This window comes from Sycon ciliatum, chromosome 2 (assembly GCF_964019385.1).
Source record: "Sycon ciliatum chromosome 2, ocSycCili1.1, whole genome shotgun sequence".
Classification (NCBI taxonomy): domain Eukaryota; kingdom Metazoa; phylum Porifera; class Calcarea; order Leucosolenida; family Sycettidae; genus Sycon; species Sycon ciliatum.
In genome coordinates, this window is record NC_088644.1 from 17,651,424 (window position 1) to 17,664,690 (window position 13,267).

The 13,267-nt window shown below is 47.3% G+C and overlaps 1 protein-coding gene across 1 annotated transcript in view; it reads right to left on the reverse strand.

Moving 5' to 3' along the window:
* The window catches only part of LOC135809010 (synaptonemal complex protein 1-like), an 86,507-nt gene that overhangs the window by 7,874 nt on the left and 65,366 nt on the right, over positions 1–13,267 (reverse strand). The window contains exons 22-28 of the mRNA XM_065322266.1: positions 13,109–13,171; positions 8,649–8,711; positions 8,030–8,149; positions 5,231–5,326; positions 4,982–5,053; positions 1,715–1,786; positions 595–663 (exon numbers count right to left, since the gene is read on the reverse strand). Coding sequence (XP_065178338.1) covers positions 595–663; positions 1,715–1,786; positions 4,982–5,053; positions 5,231–5,326; positions 8,030–8,149; positions 8,649–8,711; positions 13,109–13,171 — 555 coding nt within the window. The remainder of the gene's footprint in view (positions 1–594; positions 664–1,714; positions 1,787–4,981; positions 5,054–5,230; positions 5,327–8,029; positions 8,150–8,648; positions 8,712–13,108; positions 13,172–13,267) is intronic.

Sequence of the window (13,267 nt, forward strand, 5' to 3'; positions counted from 1 at the left end):
CCACTCAAGTCTTGGGCCAGTTCTGTCAATCCGTGTCCGTTAACCGTGTCGATTCTATCAAATCAGTTCCCGACCTCACTGTGGGCTACGTCCGAGACAACCCAGCAGATCTTCCATCGTGTGGTGTCACAGCATCATCCCTCCAAGTCTCATCTCTATGGTGGCATGGTCTACGCGCACGGTTTGGTTTAGCTGTGGTACACAGCCGCCTTTCGTTATTCTTTCACTTAGACCTCTTGGTGGTCGACATGCAGTTTGGCCTGTCCACAACTAGCAGTTGCAACAGTCAACAGTATGTATAGCAGTGTTCAGATTAGCCAGAATGCTTGTAGCCGACATTATGCTCTCCCAATCAGTTTGATAATATCACGTCTCGGCTACAGCAATCCATATGATATGCACATCGATTTTTTTGTCAGATCTGGATAAGACAAACAAACTTGTTCAGTCCGTTGAAGTTTGTCCTAACGAGGTTTGACTGTACTGCACCTTAAATAGTGTCACCCACGACACAATGTCACTGGACATTCTCATTCCCACCCAGTATTCAGTTTCTAACTCAACACCAAAGTCAGCATTCATAGCAGTACTCACATCCATTTCTTGGTCTCCTGCTTTGCATGCATTAGTTGCAGGAGTGTTTTCCTTCCCCGTGGCAGCACACTGCAAAACAGAATGACAAGAACGTTGGCATTGCGGCATTTCATGTAGTCGTATATGCAATCAGTGACTAAAGCCCAGTACTAAGCCAATAAGAGCCTGCCGGACGTGGTACAGTGGCATTGTGCAAGCATGTCTAACCTACACATCCAATGCATTGTGCAAGCATGTCTAACCTACATGTAGTGAGCTGGCCAGAATGTAATGATTACTGGAATGACAAGAGACTATAACATACAGCAGTGTGAATGTAGCACATCATGCAGGTGTGAGTACGACACATGCAGTGATGTGTAGAATGCAGCATATGACAGCTAGGTGGTGTAAGAACAACGCAGTCACTATCACTACACTACACATCCGATGCATTTTCTCATCACAGACACAGCAGCTGCAGAGCTGTTTAGTCAAATCCAGCAAATCCGGCTTCCGTGCGATTTCCGACTCTCCAACCGTGTGTAAACAGCAATGCTCCTCCCTCATAGCTGCCGCTATGCTCGAAATTCATCCCTCATCAAAATACCGCAACAAAATTATTACGAATTATCGTGCATGGAAATAGTGGTGCCAGCGCCCGGATAATGGACATTTGCGAGCTTTGTTCATAGACCTAGGATACATACGGCCGCTATTCTACTGCGCGTCCAATCAGCCAATGATGTCCAATCAGCCAATGATGCTCGCGTCAAGGGAAAGCTCGGCTCAAGCTCCTTAAACGACAAGCAATGGTGGCCCAACATGAAGAGAGCTGATGGGATGGAGCGTGCCTCTAAGATATCTCTCCTGAAGGAGACAGACGGCACAGAGTATGCACCTTGCCAAGCCAAGGTTTTGCAAGGTATTACCCAGATGCTCACATCCATCCAGACAATCTGCCAGAAACACAGCCTCTGGGCCACCAAGGTATTGGTTGCATCCATTTCTGGCTATTTGCTGTTCTTCGCCAAGCTGAATACCTCGAAGGCAATAGGACCCGGCAATATTACAACAAGAGGTATAGCACTGTACTCTAGTGAGTGCGCAGAGCTTATCACTAAGTTGCTCTCAACTATACCTTCTCTTGGATATCCATTTCCATGCCTTCAAATTTCTCCAGTTTGTCACTCATTTCCTTGACTTTGGTATCCTGCAAAATCAGAAAGGAATCGTGAAGAGAGAGTGATGTTGAAAGTGACCAGAATTGGGAGGATACGCCAAAATCTGAACCAAATGCCCAAACTAATCTTCAATGCCAAAACTTCTTCACTTCAAAGATTCTATTGAACGTGTCAATTCTAAGAGCTAATAAGATTTTGCGCCTCCGGGGGTAATTTTAATTTTTTTTATTATGCTGTTGTCTGGATTCGTTGTCTGGATTCGTTGTCTGGATTCGATGTCTGGATTCGATGTCTGGATTCGATGTCTGGATTCGTTGTCTGGATTCGTTGTCTGGATTCGTTGTCTGGATTCGTTGTCTGGATTCGTTGTCTGGATTCGTTGTCTGGATTCGTTGTCTGGATTCGTTGTCTGGATTCGTTGTCTGGATTCGTTGTCTGGATTCGTTGTCTGGATTCGTTGGCTGGATTCGTTGGCTGGATTCGTTGTCTGGATTCGTTGGCTGGATTCGTTGGCTGGATTCGTTGGCTGGATTCGTTGGCTGGATTCGTTGTCTGGATTCGTTGTCTGGATTCGTTGTCTGGATTCGTTGTCTGGATTCGTTGTCTGGATGCAGTTGTCTGGATGCAGTTGTCTGGATGCAGTTGTCTGGATGCAGTTGTCTGGATGCAGTTGTCTGGATTCGTTGTCTGGATTCGTTGTCTGGATTCGTTGTCTGGATGCAGTTGTCGTTGTCTGGATTCGTTGTCTGGATTCGTTGTCTGGATTCGTTGTCTGGATTCGTTGTCTGGATTCGTTGTCTGGATTCGTTGTCTGGATTCGTTGTCTGGATTCGTTGTCTGGATGCAGTTGTCTGGATGCAGTTGTCTGGATGCAGTTGTCTGGATGCAGTTGTCTGGATGCAGTTGTCTGGATGCAGTTGTCTGGATGCAGTTGTCTGGATGCAGTTGTCTGGATGCAGTTGTCTGGATGCAGTTGTCTGGATGCAGTTGTCTGGATGCAGTTGTCTGGATGCAGTTGTCTGGATTCGTTGTCTGGATTCGTTGTCTGGATGCAGTTGTCTGGATGCAGTTGTCTGGATGCAGTTGTCTGGATGCAGTTGTCTGGATGCAGTTGTCTGGATGCAGTTGTCTGGATGCAGTTGTCTGGATGCAGTTGTCTGGATGCAGTTGTCTGGATGCAGTTGTCTGGATGCAGTTGTCTGGATGCAGTTGTCTGGATGCAGTTGTCTGGATGCAGTTGTCTGGATGCAGTTGTCTGGATGCAGTTGTCTGGATTCGTTGTCTGGATTCGTTGTCTGGATTCGTTGTCTGGATTCGTTGTCTGGATTCGTTGTCTGGATTCGTTGTCTGGATGCAGTTGTCTGGATGCAGTTGTCTGGATGCAGTTGTCTGGATGCAGTTGTCTGGATGCAGTTGTCTGGATGCAGTTGTCTGGATGCAGTTGTCTGGATTCGTTGTCTGGATTCGTTGTCTGGATTCGTTGTCTGGATGCAGTTGTCTGGATGCAGTTGTCTGGATGCAGTTGTCTGGATGCAGTTGTCTGGATGCAGTTGTCTGGATGCAGTTGTCTGGATGCAGTTGTCTGGATGCAGTTGTCTGGATGCAGTTGTCTGGATGCAGTTGTCTGGATGCAGTTGTCTGGATTCGTTGTCTGGATTCGTTGTCTGGATTCGTTGTCTGGATTCGTTGTCTGGATTCGTTGTCTGGATTCGTTGTCTGGATTCGTTGTCTGGATGCAGTTGGTTTTTGTCTCTGGATCTCGCATCTGGATATCGGCAGATTGCCATGGATGAGAATGACAAAGCCAATATTGCGTTTACGACGCCATTGGATCTGTATGAGTTTTCAGTGCTGCCAATGGCGTGCAGGAATGGTCCTGCCACATGTTGAGAGGGTCATGGAGGCTGTTCTACGTGGGCTCTGCAATGCAGCTACTCAACCATTTCGTCGTGTATGTTTTGATGATGTGCTGAATGCAAGCGATACGCTGTCAGGCCAGGCTTCCATACTGAAACAAGTGTGAGCGCGTGCGTTCCTCTGGTCTATGTTTCAATCCAGAGAAATGTTTTCTTCCATTCGCACGTCACTTTCTTTGGGCACCAAGTGTCGTCGTCGGAAGGTATTGCTCCCGATCCAGAAAAGGTTTCTGCGATCCTGGCGTGGAGAACGTAAAGTCTTGTCACGGCCGTTCGATCCTTCTTGGGTTTTCTGGTTATTACCGGAGGCATATTCGTGGGCTTGCCCAGCGGTCCGCCCCATTTATTGCCCTCACAGGCAAGAATGCTCATTTCGTGTGGACAAAAGCTTGCTACGCTTCCTTCCGTGCACTGAAGCCTGTCTTGTCTAGTGTTCCAATCATGGCGTTCCCAGACTTTGAAGTGGAAGCTGGTGGTCCCTTCATTCTGGACACAGACGTCAGCAAAGTCTCCATCGGTGGTGTTCTGAGCCAGTTGGAGGATAATGTGGAACGGCCCATTGCGTTTGGTGGCCGGATACTTATGAAGGCTGAGCGTAGCTACGATGCTAGTGACTGTGAAGCACTAGCACTTGTATTCTTCGCCAGTCACTTTCAGCACTATCTGCTTGGCCGGACTTTCACTGCGCGGACTGATAATTGACTGCTTTGTGGGCCACCAAGGAGCCTCGTGGGCGTAAGGCTCAATGGATTGAGGCCTTGGTGGCATTTGATTTTAATGCAATCCACCGGCCTGAGTCCTGCCACAAGAATTCCGATGCCGTGTTGCGGATCGTGTCCGATGTGCCGTCTCCTCCGCCGAGTCCGCCATCACTTGCTGCTGAAATCCCAGTTCCTCCGGCCGTTTTTGTAAGTCCTCCGCCATTTTTGAAAGTCCTCCTGGTGCCTCTGCCTCTAGTCCGTTGCCTGACAGCTTCCAGCCCCAGGGTCTCCTTGCCCAGTCTGCTGATCCTGAGTTGACTGGGTTTTTTTCTTTGTGCGATGCGGCCAGTGGGAGGTTTGTTCGTCTGCCTGAAAGTGGTTCCCATCCTCCTGACTGCCCACCGCCCGTCGATGCTGCTTCTTGTATCAACCCGCTGACGCCGCCTGATGGTGATCTGCCGCCTTGCGCTCAACCATTACAGCTATTGTCTCCTTCGGAGTCCGGATAACAGAGGTATGAGTGTAGATAAATCCGGCTGGTAAAAGTAGCTCAGATACATCCTCACTAAAAACATAAACAATAAAGTGTGAGTACGGTGCCACTTGCCAGGTCAAGTTTCTGTTCTTTGAGCTGTTGTTGAAGTTGCTGGATTTCGTCATCCTTCCTTGCCGCTAAGAGCTGCAGTTGAGAACAGGGAACCAAATTGAAGAGCAGCAAAGTCATCCACAAGTCATTCATAAGGCAGGAACATTGGTCTCTGGCCGCCTTGCTAAAAGCAAAACACCTTTCACCACCTATCTTGCTCCACCAGTTCACCAATCGTCAAACAGAATGCACTGGACAGTAAGTACTCACTTGTTCTTCTTTGTGCTTGCTCTCCACCGAGCGAACATGCAACTTCAAATCCTCCACTTCCTTATCCTTCCTTTCCACTATCTTCTGATTCTCAATCTGTACACATACAGGGAGCAAGAGGTTTTCTCAACCTTGAAATGAGTCTCTCGGCCATGATAATTCTCCATGCTCCATGTTCCCATGTCCCCTGCTGATTTCAATTCGGAATAATTCCGATTTCAAAGAGGTACCAGTGGCCAGTGGGGGCATTAGATGGCTTGGTTTGCTTCCTAGTTTGTTGGAAACCAGCTTGAGTTTTGAAACGTTCCTAAAAACGTGCAGCTATGTGCATGGACACCTGCCCTGCATACAATGTGCCTAGAATAGATATACAGATATGTTGCCACGCAACCTCGAAAGCGCTTCGGTCCAGATCGCCCTACTTGTGCAGTGCAGGGTTTACACCAGTGTATGGTGTCAGGTACCAGCATACAACGGGCACATGATACCCCTCACTGGAATCAAACCCGTGTCTCTAACCCGTGTCCCTGGATAACTTGTACTGGCCACCTGCCCACCAAAACTTGACTAATTTGTGCTCGGCGACTAGGGTTGCGCCTTGTAGCGGCATGTGGCTGATGTGAGCACATTCTTCAGGAAGCCATTCTAGCGAGGGCTTAACTATGGTGTATGATCATTGCACGCAGCATTCACTATCTGCGAAGCAGTTATGTCGTCAATTGTTTAAAAAATGTAATGGTTGGTGTGAGTCAAGCAGACTGACTTTTCCACACCCATTATGAACACCAACGCCCACAAGGATTAAGCCGCAGATGCAGAAGCACAGACTAATAATAATGCACTTTTGATATTCAATACGAGCGGATTATGACTTATTACTGCCTGACAGGTAAGCCTTTGCAAAAGGTTAACATAGAGGGCACTAACAAGCCATTAAGCCCAAACTGCCATACGCTAACTATGGCTGCAGTAGATTTTGGTACCCGGATTTGGATCCCCTCCGAGCCGATCAGTTCAATCGAGCGGATCTAATTGAACATTTCAAACTGATTTCACACCCATGTGGTTTCACACAAGGATGGGATTGGCATGGCAAACAAGAATGGCACGCCTAAATCTTTGGTTGCCAACGGCAGTCGTAGGACAGGACCTTTGGAGTCGTTGACTCTCCCAAAAAAATATGACGGTGTCTTTTCTCAGCAGTTGCTTGAGAGCATTGTGCGAGGCGCAACGGAAGCGTGCTCTTGCGGAACATCAAAGTCCAGCCCCTGCAATTCCCAGACACCACCTGCAGCAAGCTGGGCCAAAGAATCTTACTGAGTTTCCTCCAAAAACATGTTCAACAGCGTCTGGAGACGCACAGGTTGCAATACAAAACAATCCATTTCCGCTTCAATACGGTGGGAGCCGCTAAAATTGGGTGATATAAATCCGCCATTCATCCCACTGTTTGACTCAGATACTAGCAACTTCAATCAGGAGTTCACGGACGAGGTCGTCGCTCTCAGGCCTATCGATGAAAGGATTGTGGCCCGGATTGACCAGTCCAAGTTCAGAGACTTTGACACACTAGTAACCGATGAGGATGTCGTTCAGTCGTCACTCCGTTGAGCCAACTCGAAGAAGCCATGATCCCTGATGAATGTGATCGAGGGCGCAGTGATGCCTTCCGACGAATGTGGTATAACAGAGTACCACCATTTCAAACTCGCCGGCCTCCCGCTCTGTCTTTCGAACAACCGCTAATGAACATTACCTTTAAACGGTTTCGTTATTCCACAGTACTATGTTGAGTGTACTAACAGAGATTTCTTTCTTCTCCGCTTGATCCTTTGGCTTTCATTGACGATGGATGTCATGGAACAAAAGATGAAAGAGAACGAGTTCCGCAAACAGCTGGTACCACTTGATCAGCAAGCTTTTGTGCCACAACAAGTTGGTTACTACGAAGACCCGGTCTACAAACTGAACTGGATTTCCGGCATCACTTTTGGCTTACCCCTGCCAGAGTGGATGCTGTTGTCGCAAAAGTTACAGCATTTTGAACACTTGCAAGTTGGTGGTCAAGGTGGTCAAGATCCCCTTCCGATAAGAAAGCAGTTCCTCACTACTCTGTGATGGTTACTAGTAGTTTGAGTCAAGAAGCACTATCAGAGAAGTGGCTGACAAGTAGGGTATGTCCATATTCACAGTGTGGTGAAGCGTAAGCCGTGTTAGCTTCGCAGTCCAAGATATGGCACCATGTATCAGCTGCTGACCTGGAGAACAAGGTGCCAGGGACGTTCGGGCGGACTTCCGCAGGCAACAACACATTCATGGTGTGATGGAAGCTATCGATGGATGCCATAATTATAATGATCAAGAGACCCACTGAAGCAGCCCACGCATTCTTTTAATAATAAGCAGAAGCTTTACTCCATCAACCTACAAAAAGTCTGTGATATGAACCTTTTGTTCGCTGATGTACTTTGTGGGTGGCCAGGGTCTGTACATGATGTCCGTGTGCTTGAGGACAGCCCTTCGAAGCAGTTATCTACGCAAGCCGGGAAATTCTACCGGAGAAGAAAATCTAAAATTTCAGCAGATCCGTACGCATTTTTTTTCATGTGCCACAACGTAGAGAACCTCATCTCTGCGTAGAAATCTGGACCCAAAGCACGCGAAGCCGTAGACTATAACCCAGACACCTGTTTTCTATGGGATTTCTCTACGTTTCACGTAGAGCAGAACCTCCCTAATATGTGTGAGTAAGGCAAGATCGACCTCGTTCTAAACATACTTTATGAGAGGAGACATTACCTGGTACTTTTCCAGAGTTGCACACAGTTCTTGGCTCTTCAGTTCATATTGCATCTGAGCTTCTCGTTCACTCTCCACAGCTGCCTGTGCTTGCTGTTGAAGCTCCTCCAGTTGTGTAATCTGAGCAGTGTATGTGTAAATTATACCATCAGAAACAAGCACAGATGGAAAAGGCACTGGAACACTTTTAGGCCAGCAGATTGCTCAGGGTCTATTTGTTGTTCCACTACATAACTGCTACAGACATTAGAGTCGGTGCAGACCATCCCATGTACCAACAGCCATGGTACGTATTCATCCAAATTCAACACAAAGAGTGTTAGTAGATCGCTTTCATTCCCCAACTAACTAGTTACTGGAGCTAGCTCGAGAAATCTGTTGATTGCATTAGTCCATGAGCGAGGTCTGACTGTATTTCCTGAAATGCATTCCAGTGTGGCGTATGAACATAAGGCATTGCTAATGTACAACAAGAACCCCGGATGCCCCCAAAGTGGCATACAGTTCGTAGGGCATGGCGTGTTTCAACTTACCAATTGAAATAATTATCATGCCACCCCACACCGCAGCCCTCGCAAACCAGTGTATGCCTAGACATGAATTAACAATGCAACCATACCTTGTTGTTGAGAACATTCAGCACTTCATCCTTTCCTTTCAGTGTTTCACTTAGCTCATCGATCTGGAAGACAATATTTTTGCAACATTTTTGCATTATACTCAATTTACTTGTAAAAGTTTACATTGAACACCAATTTATAAAATAGGTGTGGACCAGCAGCACGCATGCTCAATCCCATTACAGTGCGATGAGAACACATACCCATGATCTGGTATATTGGAGAATCCATGTACTAGTATGCAAGTACCGTAAAGTACCGCCAGAGCGCCCCACCATCTCGTCCTTTCGTGGCCGCCTTGTGGAGGTGGATTCCTGTCTGTAGGTCATACAACACGGACCTTGTACAAACATTGCACATTGTGCAGTCAATCCGTACCCAGTTTACCTTCGAGCTCCACATAAAAGTATACCAAGTGTGACCTTAGTACACGAAGGTTCTCAAATCGTACAAACTTAGTAGCATTCTGCCATACGATTTTCTTCCCTTGGCTGTAAAATCAAGGTGGGGCGCTCTCGCGAGACGGGGCGCTCTGGCGGTACTTTACGGTAGTTTGAATTGGCCCCCTTCCTAAAAATGAGTTGAAATGAGGGAACCACTACTCCCAAGAACAATACCATTTTTATTGAATTTCATAACCCATCCCTTGTTCCCATCAGGGTTTTGAGTAGGGGTGAAACGGTTACCCTTTAAGGCTACAAACGGGTACCTGGCTTAACGGGTACCCTTTAGCAGCCAATAGTAACAGTTACTAAAACGTACTATACATTTCGTGTGAGGACATGCGAAGTCATGCAATTCACAGCAAGTACACTACATCGCGACAAGCGCAGCATGCGCACTTACCGCGCTACATGCAAAACAGTCAAAATTGTCATATGTAGCAGGATCGAACAAGCAACAACACATTAAAGCTGTACATCGAGTTGTGCGCCTGTGCACACCAGATAATATTACCGTACTGTACCGCCATACATGACTAACGGGTACTCGTTTGCTAACGGGTCAGCAGCTAAACAAACGGGTACCCGGATCACCCCTTTCACCCCTACAGTCCATTTCAAAACTATAGACGCGTAGGGTTTTTGAAATATTTCAAATTTGGCTGGAGCTTTTTGAGAATAGTTTTCGGAATATTGCTCAGGTCCGCTCCACAATTACTCTCATATAGTTTCTAAACGATTGGATAACAGACGCCCAATTTGGAAAAAATTGTGCACAAAGTGATCACAGATTTTATGTGGTATAGATGCTGGCATAACGGTTTTTGCCTAGGTACGCGTCTATAGTTTTGAAATGGACTGTAGTTTTGAGCCTGACACTTCAACACTTCATGTGCTATAGACCATGTAGTACAGTCGTCCCTCTCTAATCCGGCACTTGTTAATCCGGAACCCTTGCCAACCGGCGCACTTTCTGATGAAACCGATTTTTTTCGTTCAATTCCTACATCGTAATCCGGCACTTGAATTCCGCCTCCGGCAGTGACTTTTTGAAACGAATCGCTCAAACTGCACGTAGTTTGATTTCATAATCTGGCAGTCGTAAATCGCGTACCGTACAGGTGCACTCCTTGCCAGGCCAGTCTGGTCAGTGCCGCGCGCGCGGGGCCACTTCAGAGTTCAGTTATCGATCGAATTCAGTTGACAACTGTACTCGACCTCGCGCGGGAGAGTTCAGTTCGGTTGGTTGTTAGGACTTTTCCGAACCCGAACTCAATTTATACAAAGAGAAAGACCAAGGAACTACAAGTTACGCTATACTGTCCACTAACACCACCAGTTACTAAACAATCAGCGACGATGCACGACACTGACCGACGGTACTGACGTTCTACAACTAACTGGCTAACAGCTCTAGCACATCTTGGATGCGCACTCCAACAGCCTTCCAACTTGGAAGGTTCTAAGTTATAGAAATAACATACGGAGGGGAAGCTGTTAGAGCTTTTAGCCAGTTAGTTGTAGAACGTCAGTACCGTCGGTCAGTGTCGTGCAATGTTATCGCATGAGCTGATTGTTTAGTAACTGGTGGTGTTAGTGGACAGTATAGCGTAACTTGTAGTTCCTTGGTCTTTCTCTTTGTATAAATTAAACCTTGGCTCTCCATCTGAGTCCATTCCTAACTTCCGAGCTAGGTGTGTGGTTTTTAGTTCTGTCAAAAATGCCGAAGCGTCCACGGACTGAACTGACTGCTGAGATAAAAAAAGACATCTGTGCTTATCGCAAGAGCCGCCCTAAAGCCTCGCAAGACCTGATCGCCGGCGAGGTTGGGACGAACCATGGCATTCGCATTGGCCGCTCCACCATTGGTGATGTATTGCGCTGCAGCGAGAAGTGGCTGGAGCTTGACCTAGATCCAGGGCCAGCTGCGAAGAGAATCCGCCCCGCCAAGCACAGGGACTTGGAACGTGCCTTGTTTCTCTGGCATACGGAGCTGTCGGCCCGCCGTGTTGCGCATTCTGACGAGATGCTGCAAACGAAGGCGAAAGAATTCGGAGAGAAACTCGGCGTTACTGAGTTCGCATACTCGAAAGGCTGGCTCGCGAGTTTCAAGAAGCGACACGGAATCAAGCAGTACGTTCGGCACGGAGAGGCGGCGAGCGTGGATGCTGCAGTTGTCGTTTCTGGGCGAGAAAAACTGAGGGCGACGCTGTCGGAGTACGCCCTAGCCGACATTTACAATTTTGACGAGACTGGGCTGTTCTTTGGACTAGAGCCCAACCGGACCCTGGCGACAGGCCCCGTGAGCGGCTCCAAAATATGCAAGGAACGCATTACGCTTGGCGTTTGTGCTAACGCAGACGGCAGTGACAAGATCAAGCCGTTTGTGATAGGAAAATCTGCTCGCCCCCGCTGTTTCCCCCGGAACTGGGATGTTCAGCAGCTAGTGACATATCGAAACAACACCAAAGCGTGGATGACAGCTGAGCTGTTCGGTGATTTCCTGCGATCGTTCGACAGTGGTATGCATGCGCAGGATCGACATGTGCTGCTGTTGTTGGACAATGCGTCCAGTCACAAGTGTGACTTCGACTTGTCAAACACGACTTTGGAGTTCTTGCCCCCCAATACCACGTCCAAACTGCAACCTATGGACGCTGGTATCATCCAGAACTTCAAGGTCCTGTACAAGAAGCAGCTTATCAAGTAAGATTGTGATTGCAATGTGAAAGTCTCTGCAGATGTATTGGCGCATGCATGTAACATTATGCTTTACACCACGTAGTGTTCAGTAAAAATGATGATGGCCTGCTGAGTGTGCACTTGCTATGTATGCGTGCTTGAGTCTTACCACTACCAGCTCTATCTTATTCCTATTTCATTTGTACATGCCTCAGGTCGTACATTGCCACTATTGATGATGGCAACGAGCTGAAGCGACTCGATATCAAGCAAGCCTTGTACTTTGCCCGAGATGCTTGGCGAGATGTAAAGCCAGTCACCATTGCCAACTGCTTCCGCCACACAGGTATTCTTCCCGTGGCCACTGAACAGCAGACTGGTGAGCTCCAGACACTGATCAACTCCTTGCCACTTGAGTCTCCACTGACAGCTGAGGAGTTTGTTGGCCTTGATGACCATGTTCTTACCGGCAAGGAGCTCACTGATGATGAAATTGTCGAGCTAATCAAGCCAAGTGAGCAAAGTGTTGAGAGCGACAGCAGCAGTGACGAGGAGGAGGAGCCACCACGGACGGTGTCTCTGGCACAAGCATCCCGTGCACTTGCTGATGCAATTGTTTGCTTCGAAGGACATCCGTCGTTCGACCTGCATGATGTCGACTGCTTGCGTGGCCTTCTCAAGAGGGTCAATGTTGTCCAGGAGATAACTGCTAAGCAGTCAACCATACTTTCTTATTTTAGCAAGGAGTAGTGTCCTGCCAATTTTCAGGTCTCTGTGTGTGTGTGCGTGTGTGTGCAAGTACATGTGAACATGTTCTCTGTTTTACTTTATCACTTTATCACTGTGTATATTCCTGGAGAACAGTTGAGAATATAAAGTTGTGCACCAAATACTTGGATCGACACGGAAAAACCCTGCGTTTTGACGTATGACACATGCATGCAATTGGGTAGGGCCGGGTCAGAGGGCAGGATTTCTTAATCCAGCACCCTCGTTAATCCAGCAGAAAACGCCGTAGCAAAAGGTGCCGGATTAGAGAGGGACGACTGTATACTGTGTATGCCATTATTCTAACGAGCCGCAAATATAATGACTTCCTAAATTGACCAGTTTACGTGTACCAAATGTAACGATTCTCGCTGTCTCAATGCTCACCAGCAACAGTATAAGTATCGATTTCTGTATAACGTTTTCTATTTTAACGACATTCCTCCTCGTTAACTCGTTAGATTTAACACTTCGTAATATATGAGTCTAAGGCTTTTGCAGTAGCCCACGGTGTAAGTAAAGGCAGTGCAGGATGTGCATGTACACAAGCGCCCTTGCACACCTACCTTGGCATCTCTTTCAATCGTCTCCTGTTCCAGGTCAGCTTTTCGCGTCTCCAGTACACGCACCTAAAGACAATAGTTCAAGAACCGAGTCACAAATACAGTGTATAAGTTACAGCATAACACATTAACACTGGAGTTTTCTCCGTATTACACACTACT